This window comes from Rosa rugosa, chromosome 2 (genome assembly GCF_958449725.1).
Source record: "Rosa rugosa chromosome 2, drRosRugo1.1, whole genome shotgun sequence".
Taxonomy (NCBI): Eukaryota; Viridiplantae; Streptophyta; class Magnoliopsida; order Rosales; family Rosaceae; genus Rosa; species Rosa rugosa.
The window spans coordinates 70,975,989-70,993,685 of NC_084821.1; the positions used below are offsets into that span (position 1 = coordinate 70,975,989).

A 17,697-nucleotide genomic window follows, 5' to 3' on the forward strand; every position below is an offset into this window, starting at 1 on the left:
TCCACATACATTTTTCTTTGATATTGTCTACTCTAATTTTTGCTGATTCACCTTAAGTCGTCAATTTTCAATAATTTTATTCAAAATTGTTGTTAAGCTAAACTCAGACATCTACTTCCATTCTTTTGAGCTCTATATATCAACATTAATTCATTTACGCTCAAATTATTTCAAGCAAAATCTATAAGTTAAATAACTACATCCACTTTGATCTATTCTAGAGTTTCTCTATCAATGTATAAATATTACATGTGAAGACGATGGGAGAGTGAAATAAGAGAGTTCCCTTAGTAATTTGAGTGATAAATGGGGCTAGGCCTAACATCGTATGATAATGGGTACTAGACAGTGCCATATCACTTCCTGGTATCAACAAGTTCATTGAAGTTTTTAGATAAAATGGACTTCCACTTCTCAACTAAGAACATCAAATTTGTAGATGTGTATCGATTGTCCTAGCAATGCAGTTGTCAGTAAGGTCGTTTGGTTTTTTTATGATATCAATGTAACAGTCAATACGAAAATACATAATGCGCTCAGCACGTAAATTTATCCGAAATTCCGATAAAGTAAAAATAAGGGGTGAACCCATAAAGCTTTACCAAATTTAAGATACTGCTTCGACTTCTTAACTAAGAACCTTCAAATGATAGATGTGTCACGTCGTGCAGTGTCAATAACCTTGTCTGGTTTTTTCATCATATCGATTTAACAATCAATACGAAAACACTTAATGCACTTAACACGTGAATTTACTCAATATTTCAATAAAGTGGAAATAAGGGGTAAACCCACAAAAGTTACCAAATTTAAGATACTGCTTCGACTTCTTAACTAAGGATCGTCAAATTGTATGTGTGTAACGTCTGAGCAGCGTTAGTAACCTCATCAGGTTTTTCATCATATCGATTTAACAATCAACACAGAAACACCTAATGTACCAAATACGTGAATTCGCCCGAAATTTCGGTAGAGTGGAAATAAGAGGTGAACCCACAAAACTTACCAAATTTAAGGTATTGTTTCGACTTATTAAGTATTAACTAAGATCTTTAAATTGTAAGTGTGTAACGCCTGAGCAGTGTCAGTAACATCATTTAGTTTTTCATCATATCGATTTAATACAAAAACACTTAATGCACCCAATACGTGAGTTGGCCCGAAATTTCGATAAAATGAAAATGAGAGGTGAACCCACAAAACTGACCAAATTTAAGGTATTGCTTCGATTTATTAAATATCAACTAAGAACCTCTAAATTAGGTGTCTAACGTCTGAGTAGTGTCAGTAAACTCATCTGGTTTTTCATTACATTGATTCAACAATCAACAAAAAAACACCTAACGTCTAGCACGTGAATTCACCCGAAAGTCCGAGAAAGCAAAAATTAGGGGTGACCCACAAAACTTACCAAATTTAAGGTATTGCTTCGACTTATTAATTGAGGATCTCCAAATTAGATGTGTAACGTCTGCGCAGTATCAGTAACCTAATCCAGTTTTTCATCATATCAATTTAACAGTCAACACGAACACGTGAATTCGCCCGAAAATCAGAAAAAGTGGAAATGAGCGGTGAACCCACAAAACTTACCTAATTCAAGGTCCCCCGATATATTTATCTATGGAATAAAATCTATTCCCATTCCACACGTCATAAACTCTCTCTCAGGCCCATTTTCGGAATTCCCATACATGGATTCGGGTCACACCAAGAAGAGGTTTAGACCCGAAAGAACTTACACAACCGGTTCAGACGCCGGGTTAGGTCGGTTGGCTATTGGCAGTTAAAAACCTCAGTCTCCCTCCTTAGTTTTCCCGATACCCAAACTGTACGGAAGTCGTTAGGGCTTTATGGGATCTCTCTCTCTCTATATCTCTATCTATCTCTGACCCTACTCACTACCTAACCGATTAGGGTTTTAGATTCTAATCCCCATTCTTCAAAATTGGGGCTTTTTTTTTTTGTTCAAAAAAAAAATCCCCAAATTCTGTGTTTTCTTCTCTAATTCCATTTCCCGGCGACGAATTCGATTGCTTCATCGGAAAAAGGTACGAACTTGAAGCTGGGTTGGTTCTGGGTAGAGTAATTTTGTATTGTTTGTTGGAAATTGAAGGTGGGTTTTGGAATTGAACCCGATTAAAGTGGCTTTCGGAGTAGTTGAAGGTCATTTTTCAAGTTTTTGGGAGTAATTAGGTTGAGGGTAGAGTGTGTGGAGATCAAGTTTGTGTTTTTTTTTTTTTGGTTGAATTTTGGTGTTTGCATGAGATTTTGGGGTCGTTTGTTTGAGTGTATGTGTGTTTTTGATGTGGTGATTGTGAAAGTGCAGGTATGACAGGGATTGATGCAGAGCTGTGCATGGAGGAGTTTGTGGCGAAAATCGAAGTGGAGGATCAGGAGAAGTTGGAGCTGGAGTATGGTGTTGAAATCGAAGCAGAGGCCGTGGTGGATGCATGCCGAATCATTAAGCAGTACCCTGATGGTTAGTTTGTTAGTAGCACCACTACTGCTGTCATAGTCGTGATGTTTTGTTGATTTGGTGGATGCTGTATTAGTGAGAGGGTTTGTTAATGTGTCATTGTTTTTGTTTTTGTTTTTTGTTGTTTAGTTTTTCAGTTTAATTGTAGAGGAACACTGGATGATACCGAGAGGGCTATTTTGCAAATGAAGGTAGTAGAGCTTCTAGAAGAGGCTTGTTTGAGATTGAGGCATAAGTTTGACTACTCGAGAGAAGGAGAGGATGAACTAGAGGTGGGGGAGTACAGGTTGCATCGTGCACTTGTTGAGTTGAATGAAATCGAAAAGGAAAGAGAGCCATCCACCCAAAAATGGAGGGATCGTGTAAGTTGCACTTACCCCTTAGCAACATTGGTCTTTTCTTCCTCTAGTCTTTCTGAGTCCTGAGTATGTTTGTCTGAAGAAAATGTAATATTGGGTTGGTTTTGATTCAGGTGGCCAAGGAACGCGAAGAACTAAACGATATGTGGAACAAGTTGGAGATAAAGTGGTTGGAATTACAAGCTTCACGGCAGAGATATGACATCAGAGCTCGGGAGGCACTTTTGTTGGAAAGGATGCGGGAAGGACTGGTTTACTATTTAAATGAGGAAAGATCGAAGGAAAATTTCTCTGGGTTGTTGCAATGGCTTGATGAACATGTGACTGAGCTTTTATATACAACTCGCAAAGATTTTAAGCATGAGCTGACCGTTAGCTCGCATGCTATTGCACTGGTAGATATATCTATATCTCTTACTTTTACTCCCATCTTCCTTGGTAGAATTTTGCTTCCTGTACTGGCTAGAACATAATAATCTATGTCGATTGTGTTCTTTGCATAAAAAAATAAAAAATATAAAAAAAATTGAAAATTGGTCGGCTTTTGTTCTTGTTCTTAATAGTTTTTAAATTAATGGTCATGTAGGCAGCAAGCTTGTTGATTGATGCTCCACCATCGCAGTTGCTTTCCGAATCACCAGTACTTCAGAACCATGAATTAATTAGGAGGGTAATTGGACAAGAACATGTTCTACTTGCAGTCAGTGCTGCTTTATCGAGGCAGAGGCCTCCACGACGCCCTATTGGATCCTTCATCTTCATGTGTGGATCCGGTTGTGGGAGGACAGAAATTGCCAAACTTTTGGCCACTCTAGTCTTTGGTAAAAAAGACATGCTAACCGAGTTTGATCTAGAAAAGTACACAGGACCAAATTCTTTATCACGCCTTCTTGGTGTTCTCTGTAGGTAAGTTGTTAAGTGAATGGTGTGTTCTTATGTAATATTTTTTCAAGCTGAAATTTTCCTTACTTTAATTGTACTTCATTTCTATATCTTGTTCCAGTAGCCACATTGAACCAGGCAAGAAGGGAGAGCTATGTGTTAAGAAGAGGCATCTAGGTGTCATTTTGTTTGACAATGTTGACAAGGCTCCTGCGCCTATTATTGAGCTTTTGACCCAGATTATAGGCTTTGGTTATCTAGTAGATGGTAATGGGAATAGTGTTGACTTCACTAATACAATGATCATCATGACGACAAATATTGGATGTGATCAATTGTGGCCGTGGAATTGCAAATGTGCTGATGAAGTTCAAAAGTTTCCTGTCAAAGAAGGATTATTTGATGATGCATGGGAAAGAAATCATAATTTCTGTTACCTATCGCTTCTGAGGGAGGTAAGTTTGAGAAGATATTATTTGGTTTATGGGCTGTCATTATCATATTACCGAACTCACCTTTGTATCTTCTCTTTTGCAGACAAAAAATCATTTTGGACCTCAATTTCTTGAATACGTAGATGATGTGATTGGATTTAGGTCTCTTTCCTCTCAACAATTGAAGGCTGTTGCTAGGCTCCAGCTAAGGGACCTTGCCGTGTACATGACCCAGAAGGGCCTCATCATTTACTCCTCTGAAGCTGCATTGGATATTATTGTGCGGAGATCAGCTTGGCCTGGAGATCGAATTGTAAGTCTTGCATAAATTGCGATCTCTTTTATTGAAACTATAAAGAAACAAATATATATATATATATATAAAATTTTTAAAAAAGGAGAAACAATACCTTTAGATGTTAGAAAACAATACCTCATATGCATTGAGGAGATCAGCGTAGGTTTCATAGCGCATTTAGCACTTCTGTAGATAGATCCCTACCTTTTATATAATATATGCTGGTAACCTTACTCTTTCCCCATTACTACCAAATAAGATTTTTCACGATCATTTATCATGAACACCTAGAGACAGTGACTGTGAGTAGATTTTTCACCATAAATTATCCAACTCGCATGGATGCATAATATCAACATTAGCATGCATTCCCTGTACTCTCACACTTTTCTTGGTCTGTTTTCAGAAATGTTTTACTGATGTATACGTCACGTCTAGACATGTTCTAGACTGCAGTGAACCTGATTAAAAATTATTTTCTACAGAATTCAATAACGAATATATGCATATATGTTTGAATTCCCCTTTCGAGTTATTATAATCACTGTGTAACATGATAAGGATTGATGATAATAAGAAAACTTACTGATGATAACTGGGCTTTGGTGGACAAATTTTTGATTGCTTCTAATACTTTATCAGAAAGGTGGAGAGAAAATAAGGATGTGGCTGGAACAGAACTTGGTCCCTGTGCTCTTCGAGATGATTTCAAAGAATGAGATATCTGATTTATCTATCATGTATATTGAAGCGTCAGTGGAGTCGGATCAATTGTCTTTCAGAATGGAAAAGACTGGACGTCTATTAGAAGAACGAGACGTTAATCAGTTAGCCTCTTTAAAGGAATTGAGATTAATGTACCAGAAAGAGAAAGAAAGAGCAAAGCGAATCTACATGCTGAGAAAATTTCAGAACAAATTGATGGCTAGTGCAAATGCTGGATTTGATCATGTGACGAATGTTGTTCAAGATCTGGTCAATATAATTCAGGATCTCATTACAATTCCCGGTAGCATCGTCAGGTCCTTCCTGGATAATCCTAAAAAGGTATACAATTTTGTTTTCACTTACATTTGCTTTTTCTGAATGAGGGGATCTCTGTGTGTGTGGATAAGTTTTCTCAATTATGGTAACTTTTGTTAAGTTTTATATATGATACTTACATATGGTTCATAACTGTTTTCAGGTGGCAATGGCGGCCTTGAATGAGGATGAGGTTAGGCAGAACAAGAGGGCAAAAAAAGGGACCAAGGGATGATCAAGGTGAAATTACATTACTCTGATCAAGCAAGCTTATTCTCAGATGCAGAAGTTAGGCCTATGATCTATTTAAGCTTAATGGAGTACAAGTAGCCAAAACTGCTTGTTTTTGGACCATTATAGGTTTTACTAGATCCCATTGCTCAAAGGGACTTGGCAGAGCCTCAACTGCCGGACTGAGGTGCCAAGTCGATGTAAATTAAGGCATCAGACTAACAGGAAAGAAAGAAGTCGACCTTTTTTTTTCCCCAACTGTAAACAGCAAAGGATTTATATTATGGATTTTCACAGTTATATAATGAGGATGATAGATTTTAGCTGTAGTGTATAGTGTAAACCCCATGTTATATATGCCCGAGAGCTTGGACATGTTGTGATGCAATAGAACAGTACGGAACTAACGAATTTGCTTCCAAACTTCTTGTGCTTCTAAATTTGTTTACACTGTTGATGGTGTGGCAAAACCAAGTGCCGGGGCAAAGTACTTCTTTATTGTATAAAAATCCACAAGTTGGTGATCTGAGAAGTAGAAGGCGGGGAGCCTGAGCGTTACTCACGAGATTAAGATTGAAGTTCTTTCTATAATCTTGTACAGTATTTTCTTTAGGAAACGACGCCGTGTTCAAGCAGCAAACTAGGTTGCCTTCAACTCGTAGTCCGAGTCCAACTTGTAGTCCTGCTTCTTCACTATATTTGTCCGACCGAAAAACAGAGGAGATTGATAAGTTGTGTGTGTACCTTTTTGTTACATGCAATTGATTATATAATTTATTAGCTTGGCTCATATAAGTGTTTTGCAGCAAGTTAAATAAAAAAACAACTGCTGTATCTCATCTGAACGCAAAACACATACTATGATCATTTTGAATATTGATGCTCTTGCAAGTCTATCCAAGCCAGAGTTCGAGTCCAAATCAGCATGTACTTCAAAAGTTTTAAATATTTTTTCGAAACGGTTAAGATAAGGAAAAACTATGAATATGATTCTGCTGCCTCATGTGGGCTCGTTTAGTCATTAAAGCAGTAAATAAAATGATATACTTCATATTCAAGGTTTCATTAAAGTTCCTTATATTTAGTGATTCACTCCTCTTTAAAACAAAACAGTGTGCGCGCCATTTATTTCGATCTTGCTCTTTTACGGAACGCTAAATAAATCAATCGGGGATCGAGGTTCCGAAGGAAAGGCGAAAGTGTTAGACCGTCAGTTCGTAAGAAGTCTCGAGAAGCGGGATATCCTGGCCGAGAAGGGACTGCCCGAGTTTCTGAAAGAAAGGCGTTCTATTTAATATCTGATTTATATATCTATCGGCCACTCTTGGAAAAAAAATGCATTTTTAGAAGGAAAGGGAGAATAAGCTTGGTCGACATTCAGTAAGTTCTCATAATCTCATAGTTGTTGTTAGGGTTGATTTGATCTCAGAATCTCACAACTTTCTAGAATACAGGAAAGAGTTTCAAGTCTCTTTTAAAGTTGTGATTACTATGAATCTGAATCATGGAGTTGCGTACATATGTTGAATGTCTATTTCTTTTGTTTTCTTATTCATATCAGGATCAGGCTAGGTCTCTCAACTTTGATCATGTCGGTTAGAGGTCAATTACAAAGTACAACAGGTATTCCAAAGGCAGTCAGTAGCATAAAGCTCCTGGACGTGCTACTGGAAATCCTCAGTACTTGGGATTTGGAAACGGCTACCGCCGGAAGCGTCCGCCGGCATCTGGAGAAGGATTTTGGGGCTGATCTATCGGACCCAAAATATCGTATCATCAAAGAAAAAATCGACGTATTTTTTGAGGAAGGGGAAGAGGATGAGAATGAAGGTAAAGGTAGAAGAAGAAGAAAGAGAAAGAGAAAGGAGAAAGAGATATGTATAGTGTCTCCACAGCTTCAAGACATTGTTGAAGAGGGTCCTGAAATGGCCCGAGCCAAGGCAGTGAAGAAAATTGTGGCTTATGGTCGGGAAAAGGGTTTGCATAAAAACAAGTCTATTATATATACCGATGATAAACTAGAGGCCCTATTTCCTGGCAGGAGATCTGTTCATATATTTCGAATTGATAACCTGTTGGCCAAGAACAGTCATATACAGCCGCTTAAAGGTATGTTATTTTCTTATCTCCTTGCATTCGATCTGGTGATCAATATATATTATATGTTAATTTACCTGCGTTACTTGATGAAATTAATAATTCGATCTGCTCAACTAGATAGATATGAAGGAGGTTTTGACAATCTTGAGCCTTTTTGGTTGATGATCAATTTTGCATGTAGAAGTTTATATCTATAACTTTATGCTACCACTTAATATGAGAATAAGCACTTGATGCCTTGATGGCATGTCTGAAACAACGACCCTTGCTTTTGCTTTGTTATGGTTATCTTTTTCACAAACCAATTAAGCTAGACATATGCCGGCACATATAACATACAGTTATCTTTTATGATTAATAAGCTATATCGAAGCAAAATCCATGTGTAGCCTATTCATTTTCTTATGCCAGTTCATTTGATTGTGACACTGAGCGCTTGATTAGCTTGATGAATAAGTAGGGGTATGTTGCTACTTGACATGCGTTTCAACCTACACCATTAAAGCACTTTCTCTTGCTACTTGACTGAAAAATGTTCTGAATGCATGCTGAGGTATCATGAGATAAAATCATATAATTTTTAATCATTTGAAATTGATGATCCTGCAGTTATGAAGCTGTGCAAAGAATGCAAGGTGAGGAGGACGAGGACGAGGAGGGAAAATGAGACTTGTGAATGTGATCAAATCAGGGTGAAAAGTCAGAGGAAGGATATCGAACAGAAACATATTCTAGCAGAGGAAGATATAAGATCGTGGGATACATTGCCACACGATATTCTGGTGAAAATCATTGATATTGTTTGCGGTCCACTCGAGTATTGGACACCCATCTCACCAGCTTTCTCCACGCGTTACGCGTCCGTCAGCCGCTCATGGAAACTGGCAGTCCTTGATCTAGTGTTTCCACCTAGTGATGTGCTTGATCTGCGAGTCCTTGATTCACATCCCTGGAAATCTTGCCATAAGATGTTCTTTCATTACCTCAGGATTGCCTTCAACTGCCGACCCACCAGCGCTTGGACAACACTATACTTTCCCAACGACACTATATTTGCTGAACGTCCCATTCTTCAAAATAACACTTTAATGATCAAAAATGATATCCTGACTTTGATCGCTGAGAAGTACGTTCTAGACTTTTCTTTAATTCCCTTTCTTATGAATGTTAGTTAACAGTGAAAGGTAATTAAATATCAATTTCTGGGTTTTATAAGCCTAACTAACGTTTATGCATATGGATGGACGTTGCAGGACACCAGAACTGCGGAATCTCATTGTACCTGAAGAGTTGTGGGACCATATATTTAGCAAGTTGGCGCCCAAATGGAAGAATTTGAGAAAAGTACGCATATACATTTCTGCTTATAATTTTGTTGCTCTCCAAGCTAATTGCAAGTGTATATGTGAGCTCAATTTGTATGGACACATGGACGAGAATTTAGCATCCATGCTCGCTAAATTTTTTCCAAATCTCAAGTCCCTAGAGATTCGTGGGTGTACGATGTCGAACGATGTCCTGAGAATCATATCGGATGGTCACAAGAATCTTAAGCTACTTGATTCACAACAGTACTTCTACCATTTTGCTGAGGCTCACGTCGAATCAAGTTCGAGACCAGAGATGTCAGGAATTATCAAGCAAAAGAAATAATCGAAAGACTATTTTGGTTTACCACATCTAATGTATCAAACTTAAAACATGTTCATGTTTAGTACTTTGTTGACAATGATAGTCGCATATGACTAAGGACCATTGTTCTTAATTTCAAATTTTTCACATTCCATCTCGTGCGGATGCATATTTATTTCAATATAGACATTAATACATATTGTCTATAGACCTTCAGTCTTTTCTTGATCCACCTTGACATTTTTTGTACTTATGAACAGGGCAGGTCACTACAAGATCGAAATACAAGCATGAGACATGCACCATCAATTAAGGGTGTTGAGCATCTCCAACAGAATAGCTAAATTCAATTTTTAGCTATATATAACTAGTTTTTAAGGAAAACTCAACTCCAACAGACTAGCTATAGCTAAGTTAAATTTAACTTTGTAACTCTGTGGTATGTAAAAAATGACTTCGACTCTCTCGAGAGAGAAATATCGCCGGTCTCTTTCTTGGGAAAGCGGCGGCAATAAAACTACTCGTCTGCTTCTCTCTTCGGGTTGCGACGGCGACAAATCTTTTCGTCGGACTCTATCTTCTGTTAGAGGATGCGTATTTGCTATATTTGATGGTGATTGAGTTCTAGTTCACCGGATCTGGTTTGGTGGACGATCTCCAATTGGCAGTGATGTCGATCTGACTAATTGTGCTGGAGGTTGGCATGCACAGAGCGATGGACTGATTCCTATATCTGTTGGCGGTGATGATTACGGAGGCTTCGGTGCCGACGGCGGTAATTTGGTTTGGACTACCGACGATGTGGTTCGATGCCCAGATGGCCTTGCTGGATCGCGATTGGTTTTAGGTCGGGGATGTGACCGGATCTGGTTTTGTGGAGACATCAAGGATCCTGATCTTGGTGGCGGCGCTGAGGTCGCGATTTTGGGATGGTCGGAGATGACAGCTAGGGATTGGGATGAGGAAGGCTTCGTTTCTCTTGCAGATACAATGATGGCTTGTCCTGCTGGATGGCAACTGGTAGAGTCCGTCCATTGTCATGGGTTGGCGAGGAAGCTTCTCTCTCCACGATCAGGCTGGATGGCGAGCGTCGGTGTCCGAATTGGCAGGGAAGTCGGCGGCTGCTGAGGGGTGCTTCCCTCGACTGGCGTCGGCGACGGCGCAGCTGATGGTTGTTGGCTGGAAGTACACTTGTGGGCTCATTGGGCTAGGGCTTTGGTTTACCCTACTCTTTGGGCCTGCTCTTGGTGTTGCTGGGCCTCCTGGGCCTTGGACTGGTTTGTGGCCCTTAGGTTTGGGTACACTGGTCTAGGTTTTCAAGTGGGCTGGATGGATTGGGTCTCTATGGCCCATAGTGTTGTTTAATTTCTGTTTGGGTCGCAAAAACCAGGGCCTTAGTTGGAACCTTTTTATGTAAGCTTCAAGGTTTCTAGGTTTTTGTTAGAATAAAGGTGCGTGAATTTACCAAAAGGTGGGTGTACTAGCGATTTTTTGGGATTTTATTCTTTTAGAATAGAGTTTCATGAGGTTCTAAGGAACGATTCTTTCTGTCGGTGTTTCGTTTTTGTACTGCTTGCTAAATTATAATGAAAGGGCTGACCTATTACCATAAAAAAAAAATTAAATTTAACTTTAGCTAAAATGGCTAGCTATATTTAGCTAGACAATTAAGAATAGCTATAGCAAAAGTTATATTTCTCTCTCTCCTCTTTTGTCTACATGTCAATTTACAATTCGATAAAAAATAGTATATCACTTACAAATAGCTACTACTGCTTGAGCAACATTGTTAAATTAATAGCTATATTTCTTAACTTTAGCTAAATTTAACTAAAATGTAACTTCTACTGTTGGAGATGCTTAATTACCCACATTAGCCACCGAAAGTCCGAAATGCAGCCACCGAACTGATTTCAGTACTTGAAATTAGGAAGCCAGTTTGCTTGGATCAAGAAGCTTCCACCAGCCAAGAAGGTTACTTTTTTCATCTGGGTAGTGGTAAAGTTTTGATCTTTATGTGAAAGCATTCCTCAGTTGGTAATTTTTGTGAAAAAGGTCGAATTCGTTGCTAAGCAATTTCAAGAATCCATTTTTTTTTGTTTAATTGGGTGTGACTTTAAGTTTTTTCTAGGTTTTCTTATTTGTTTTTATACACTGATGTTATTATTTAAGAAACAATGAAACACTGATGCAACACTGATGTTTGTGTTGTTGGTCTGTGAATGAAACAATGCAATCATGCAATTGCTTTTCTGATATGTTTTTGATCAATTTCTTTTGCTTCTGTAGAAAACAGGGAGGGGTAGGAGACTTGGAAAGGGAGGATTTCAAACATTTTTACCTAAATACTTGGTGATTTAATTCTGCTATGCTTTTTGATAGAATTAATGTTTTCCTGCTCTATCCGCGAAAAGTTCGCGAAGTGAGTTCGCCGCGAAGGTTCGCTAAAGTGCGTTCGCGAGATGAGGTCACTGCGGCGAAATGTTCGCGAGGTAAGTTGGTCACGAAGGTTCGCTAAAGAGCGTTCGCGAGATGACGTCACTGCAGGGAAAAGTAAGTCGCGAGTTCGCTGAGAAGTAGTGTTCAGTGGCGGAGCCAGAATTTGATCTCAAGTGGGGCACTTGGAAACAAAACAAAAAAAAAAAAAAAACAGGCATTTGAAACATAAACTATATATCAAAATTTTAATAAACTTAAAATATTGGAATAAGATTCCAGTAAAATCATTTGTTTTAAATTACATATTTTATTAATCAAATATTTTTAAATTTTAGAAAACTTTTCATGATGGGATATAAATTATCTTTGACAGACCAAAAAAAAAGAAAGGAAAAAAAAAAACTCAAAACAATCAATGTTGACAACAAGATTCGAACATAGGACTAACCGCTGCGCCATAGAAGCTGATATTACTATAAGGAAACTCTTAGCAACTTATAGGGTTGTTAAGTACCGAAATTTAAAAAAAAATAAAAAACCCAGTGGGGCATGGGACCCACTGGGCCCCAACGTGGCTCCGCCCCTAGTAGTGTTCGTGAATAACAGGTCGCAGAATAACTAAGTCTGTCGCGAAGGTTGAGCCTGTTTGCTGTCGCAAAATATGCTGCGGTGAAAGTCTTAGCTGCAGTGATATATAAATTTACAGCAACTTGCATTATTGTTTGCTCTACTCAATAAGCTAGATATTTTGTATCTAAAGTACTTTTAATCTAGTTTAATATGCTTTCATCTTAGATATTTTGTAGGTTAATCTAGTACCCTATATAAGGGAAGTGTTGGTTGATGTAAAAGCGTGAACAAGTTCAGAAACTCAAGTACACAAGTTTGCTAGATTAAGTTGATCTGTTCATGCTTCATTTGCTACTGCAAATTAATCAAATCAACAAGTTGTGGTTTCGATTATATTTTGTTCAAATACAAAGTAGAAGCCAATCAAAATTTTTACAAAATTATATTCAACACTTTTCAAGTCGTTCTTTGGTATGAAGGGTTTCTCTTAATGTTATTTGATTTCGGTTTTTTTTTTTAAACACAATTATGATTACTGTAGGCATTTAAGCATGACAATATTAGTATTTGTATTCTAAACTAATAATAGCGAGTACAGATTTGTGATTAGAATCAATGTTGGGGTTTACGATGAGACTGAAGTCTCAAGAGAAAAAGTTAATATAATGTTGGTTGGAGATGGGATGAATAGAACCATAATCCCAGGGTCCAAGAGTTTTGCAGATGGGTTTTCAACTTTTGCCACATCTACTTTAAGTATGTGAATTTTTCTTTTTCTTTTTTTTGATTTAGAAATTTTTTTATTTTTTATTTTTGGTGTGTTCTTCATAAGTAAAAGGTTCAATCTTTGGAGCTGTAATTGGGGACAGGATTTTGGCTAGGGACTTGAGTATTACAAACACAAAAGGTTCACAATAGTTTCACCTGTGTTTAGGGTTTAGGGTAACAAAGGTAGATGGAGATAATAATTTGTAAATTACCAAAGAGAGAGATGGCAATCTGGCAAATGCTATCTTCACTATTGGAAAGAAGATAGAAAAACAACCTGGAATTATAGTGACCCTGCTTGAAGGTCTTATCAAAACTTAATTAGGCAAACTTTAATTGAAAATAGTTTGTTTGAAAGTCAGATCTTTGGCTTCATAATATTTTAGGAGCATTATTGTGCATAGAGTTTTATATAGGTTTTGGGGTTCTCTTATACTGATCAGCTTTGGATAAATTAAGTACATTTGAAATTTAATGCACATTCTGATTTTTAAATTAAAGAGTTTTTTTGTTACGGTTTCTATTGTTTATTTGGAAAACGCCTGATTTTGGGTTTCCATCTTTTTGTTTTGATTGTATACTTTCATAGTCAAGAGCTTGAATAAGATGAAATTGAGTTTGGATCTCCACGTCAACAGCTAAACGGTTGAAATTGACGGAATCATAACGGATGGACCTATTGGATGCAAAATGATGATGTGGGGGTGTTTTTGATGAAATTGAAAGTCGAGGGACTGAATTGATGTTCGACCCAAACCACAGAATACTAAACAGTAATTAGCCCTTAAATATTCAAGCAATCAACCATCAGGTCATACAACCATGCATGAAACATTGAATCATGTAAGCATTGTCTAATCTACTTAACTAACCACATGTATTATAGATCTAATTTAGCATATATACTCCGTCTCGTGCATATCTTTTTGTTCTAACATTTTAGATGAACATGATCAGGAGATCTACTACAATCAAACTCCTAAGAAAGGTTAGATCAAACTTTAAACATAGCAATTAAACCAAACTAACAACAATTTCGTCTTAAGATTGTTGGTAAATATATTGGTCTAATTGCTATATTAATAAGAAATTAAGAGATCATTTATGCAGATCAAGTAGAAGGCAGAAAGCGTAATTCAAATCAAAGTAAACCAATAAAAGTTAGAAAAACCTTAAATAATTTGGTCAAGTCTAGAACTTGGTTCTATCTCCTTAAGACAAAATTGCCTCCTCATCAGTGCTTAAAGGTTTCAATGGCAAACGTCTCTCAGGATACAACGACCTTCTCCTTGTGGTACGTAGTAGCACCCCAAACCTGAAAAACATCGAACTTAGATTGTGTATGAACGTTCAAGAGTTAACTCTCGCTTAAAAAGACTCAATTGGTTTTTAAGACACTAGGAAAAGACTTAAGTGAAAGGAGAGAAGGAAAGATGAATTCAAGAAGTAATTTTCAGAATATGGTATAGCAAGTGTTTTATAGATGTAAGGTAACTTTTGGATGAGACATGACTTTTCACCTTAAGTTATCTTTTGTAAACAGTCATGACTTCTCATTGCATAGTCATTTACATTTATTCAACCTTTTCACTAAATTATTCATCCATAATTATTGAAATTTAATAATTTAATATCAAATTTTCCAACATTTTTTCTCCACAATTTCCAATTTTGCCCCGTTTAGTTTTTCTCTGTACACCTCATTTTCTTTAGTTTGGTGTCCTGGTCCTTGGACGCCATTGGAGTGTCATTGGAGAGTGATAGAGCTAGAGTTGTTTGTCTCTGTTATGACCACCGTTTTTCGTTTTTCGTTACCCACTGTCTCGCAGCGGCCCACTGTTTCTCTACCTCCTCAACTCATCTTCCTCCTTTATTACCGCCACCAAAAACATCAACATCCCCGATGTACCCACCCCCGCTGATATCTCGTCTTCCTTAGCTCTCTGAAAAAAAAAAAAAAAAAAAAAAATCTAAATCAATACTCTCCAACTATTTTTGTTCCTCGTTGATTTCATGGGTTCTTAGTCAATAAAAAAAATTATTAGTTTTTTTTTTCTCAAGGGCAAAATAGAATTTTAAAAATTATAAAAAAATTAAAGAGGTCTGAATAGAAACTCCCTATACTATGTCAAACTCAGATAGAAAAGAGGGGTCCGGAAAGCATTTTGAAATACCACTACATAAAGTTTCACTTTTTTGTGCAATACCAGGAGCTAGCTTAGCATACCTGGGCCAGCCAGAGCAGATGCTTCCGGATGCATGGCTGCACATCTCATACAGACTCCGAGCATATAGACGAGTTTCCCAGGACGATAAAATCTTTATCAAGAAGGTCGACACCTTTCCTTTAATTGAGGACTTCTTATTAAATTTTGCAAACCAAAATCAGAAAGTTCCGAAATAAAAAAAGGAATCAAACCCAACTGAAAAGGAGAGCCAAAGTGACTGGAAATTGCACCAGTAAATGAACAAGACAGGAAAGTATGATTTAAAGATTCTGAGCAAACACCACAAAGATCACATCTAGAAACCCAATCCTATATGATATTGTATTAAAAGTTCATCACAAATGCAGCAAATAGTCGTACGACTGATGAATAACATAAAACAAATACTTTGGATATTGAACAGAAAATGTCTTTTTGATGATTAAAATACATTAATAAGAAGATCCACGTGGATCTTTAACAACAACTATTGCTCTAACGTACTAATACCTTGGACTGATTACTATTGATTTAACTTCAATGGAATAAAAAAAAATAGAAACTCTACCAGCTAATTCAACGGGAATTGATTTCCAAAAATGTAAAGTTGGAATCCAAGAGCCCTAATATCGACTACGTCGATATTATCCAAATTGCAGGCGATAAACAAGTAGGGTGGGATTGTCATAGCAGCACTCATTCCTGCGAAATCAAATTGAAGGTCTGTGGCCACCAAACATAAAGTAGCGTGCGCTTGGTTATATGCTGCTTGTTGATTAGCAGCAACTTCGACCCTGTTAGTGTTACGAAAGCAGCCCATGATCGCACCCTCAGTCACCAAAGGATCAAAAATGCGAAGTATAGCACCTTCCTTCAGGAGAGATTTGCATACGGCTATTGCAGGTGAATTTGTAAGATCGGCTATGTTGCTCTTATATGTGACACCAAACACGGCAATAACTTTGTTATTGAGTGAAACCATATTGGTTAAGACTAGTTCCACAAATTCCTTTATCCTCTTTTTGCTCAGCTTGACAATCTGATTAACTAGGCTCGCTTGTGTGGCCAATCCATTTTCACGGAGAGTACCCTTGAAGTACAAAATATCTTTCATTAGGTCTGGACCACCAATTCCTAACGTCGCATCCATATAATTGTTATTAAGCCTATAGTCACCTCCAATAACTTGTCGCACGCTGTTGAAGTTAGCACCTGTTTTGTCGCAGACGGTCGCAATCATACTCATAAGAGTGATTTTTGCACCAATCGCTACACTTGTACCAATTTTGGCAAGCTCAGCAGAGACATGATCAGATAGCACGATTATTCTATCTGGATTTTCAACTATTTCTGCATACAATTGTACTAACACATTAACATTCCCAACATTGGATTTTCTTGCAATGACGACCTGATCTGGGTTCCTCAAGTCTTCAATCGCCCGGCCTGGAGTGTATAAATCTGGATTCGAAAAAACTGCAAACTGCACTAGATTTTGTTGATTTTGGGGACGTTGGCCCAATAATCTTGTAGTGTGGTTAAAAACGTCTATAGGCATGGTTGTCTTTTCCACTATAACTTTTGACGCCACGGAAGCTGCCATTATACTTCTAATTGCTAATTCCCATTGAGTGAGGTCCAAACGAGATCTTGCTCCTATACCACGTCTTTTGATAGGTATCTCAACGCCGATGAAAATCATTTGTGCTTCATTGATGGATTCTTGTACTTGGTCACTAAAGAACATGTTTACATCCAAGACTTCATCCAACAGCTGTTCAAAACCTGGCTCTACCAGATCGACGTCCCTTGCCACCCAAGGTTCCAAAACATTAAGGTCAAAGTCAACTATCGTGACAGTGATGTTGGGGTGTGCTTCGGCAATTACCGCCATGCTCATGATACTAGCGTGTCGGGCGCCTATACAGCAAATGTGAGTAATTTCATTAAAGTGCATAGGAACCGCATTCTGATTCGCCATTACGTACAACTTGAAGCAAGAAACTTTGAAGAACACGTTTTGGTTCTTTCCCAATCTCTCAAGCTAGCTTAAATCTCTCTTGAACTCTGAATTGCAATGTATGTGCTAGCTATGTTCTATTTATAGGCTAGGGTCACGGTTTGTCCAACTTAGAGTAGGGTTAAGATTAGTCCAATCTACAATAGGGAATACCTTGATTTTCAATTAAGCTAGGAAAGCCATTCGAGAAAGTGTCCCAAAGCCATGAGAGTAATGGAACAAAAAATAACAAGGAATATGCCCAAAAATTAATCA

The 17,697-nt window shown here is 37.7% G+C and overlaps 3 protein-coding genes across 4 annotated transcripts; 2 read left to right on the forward strand and 1 right to left on the reverse strand.

The window, feature by feature from the left end:
- Positions 1-1,761: 1,761 nt before the first annotated feature.
- LOC133729870 (chaperone protein ClpB1-like) lies at positions 1,762-6,033 on the forward strand. Of its 2 annotated transcripts, none has more exons than XM_062157477.1 (9): positions 1,762-2,051; positions 2,330-2,482; positions 2,609-2,841; positions 2,952-3,233; positions 3,425-3,744; positions 3,842-4,175; positions 4,258-4,467; positions 5,095-5,499; positions 5,639-6,033. In XM_062157477.1, exons 2-9 carry the CDS (start codon positions 2,332-2,334, stop codon positions 5,708-5,710), a joined length of 2,007 nt encoding a protein of 668 aa, XP_062013461.1. In that variant the 5' UTR covers positions 1,762-2,051; positions 2,330-2,331; the 3' UTR covers positions 5,711-6,033. The 2 variants fall into 2 exon arrangements, with proteins under 2 accessions (XP_062013461.1, XP_062013462.1); XM_062157478.1 differs by having other exon boundaries at positions 3,845-4,175.
- An 888-nt stretch (positions 6,034-6,921) lies between these two features.
- On the forward strand, positions 6,922-10,566 carry LOC133731451 (uncharacterized). Its single transcript, XM_062158817.1, has 5 exons — positions 6,922-7,086; positions 7,268-7,815; positions 8,416-8,932; positions 9,060-9,415; positions 10,067-10,566. The coding sequence occupies exons 2-5, from the start codon at positions 7,296-7,298 to the stop codon at positions 10,564-10,566; spliced, it is 1,893 nt and encodes a 630-aa protein (XP_062014801.1). The 5' UTR covers positions 6,922-7,086; positions 7,268-7,295.
- Positions 10,567-15,993: 5,427 nt separating this feature from the next.
- On the reverse strand, positions 15,994-17,403 carry LOC133731452 (UDP-glucose 6-dehydrogenase 3-like). The gene has a single exon (XM_062158818.1). The coding sequence runs from the start codon at positions 17,401-17,403 to the stop codon at positions 15,994-15,996; it is 1,410 nt and encodes a 469-aa protein (XP_062014802.1).
- Positions 17,404-17,697: the final 294 nt, after the last annotated feature.

What these genes read in the sequence shown, in the direction of transcription:
- LOC133731451 (XM_062158817.1), top strand. Translation starts at nt 7,296, where the DNA reads ATGTCGGTTAGAGGTCAATTACAAAGTACAACAGGTATTCCAAAGGCA. An exon ending in CTGACTTTGATCGCTGAGAA is followed by an intron (nt 8,933 to 9,059) that starts GTACGTTCTAGA and finishes TGGACGTTGCAG; the next exon opens with GACACCAGAACTGCGGAATC. An exon ending in TGAGGCTCACGTCGAATCAA is followed by an intron (nt 9,416 to 10,066) that starts GTTCGAGACCAG and finishes ATTGAGTTCTAG; the next exon opens with TTCACCGGATCTGGTTTGGT.
- LOC133729870 (XM_062157477.1), top strand. Translation starts at nt 2,332, where the DNA reads ATGACAGGGATTGATGCAGAGCTGTGCATGGAGGAGTTTGTGGCGAAA. An exon ending in CATTAAGCAGTACCCTGATG is followed by an intron (nt 2,483 to 2,608) that starts GTTAGTTTGTTA and finishes TTTGTTGTTTAG; the next exon opens with TTTTTCAGTTTAATTGTAGA. An exon ending in GCTCGCATGCTATTGCACTG is followed by an intron (nt 3,234 to 3,424) that starts GTAGATATATCT and finishes ATGGTCATGTAG; the next exon opens with GCAGCAAGCTTGTTGATTGA.
- LOC133731452 (XM_062158818.1), bottom strand. Translation starts at nt 17,403, where the DNA reads ATGGCGAATCAGAATGCGGTTCCTATGCACTTTAATGAAATTACTCAC.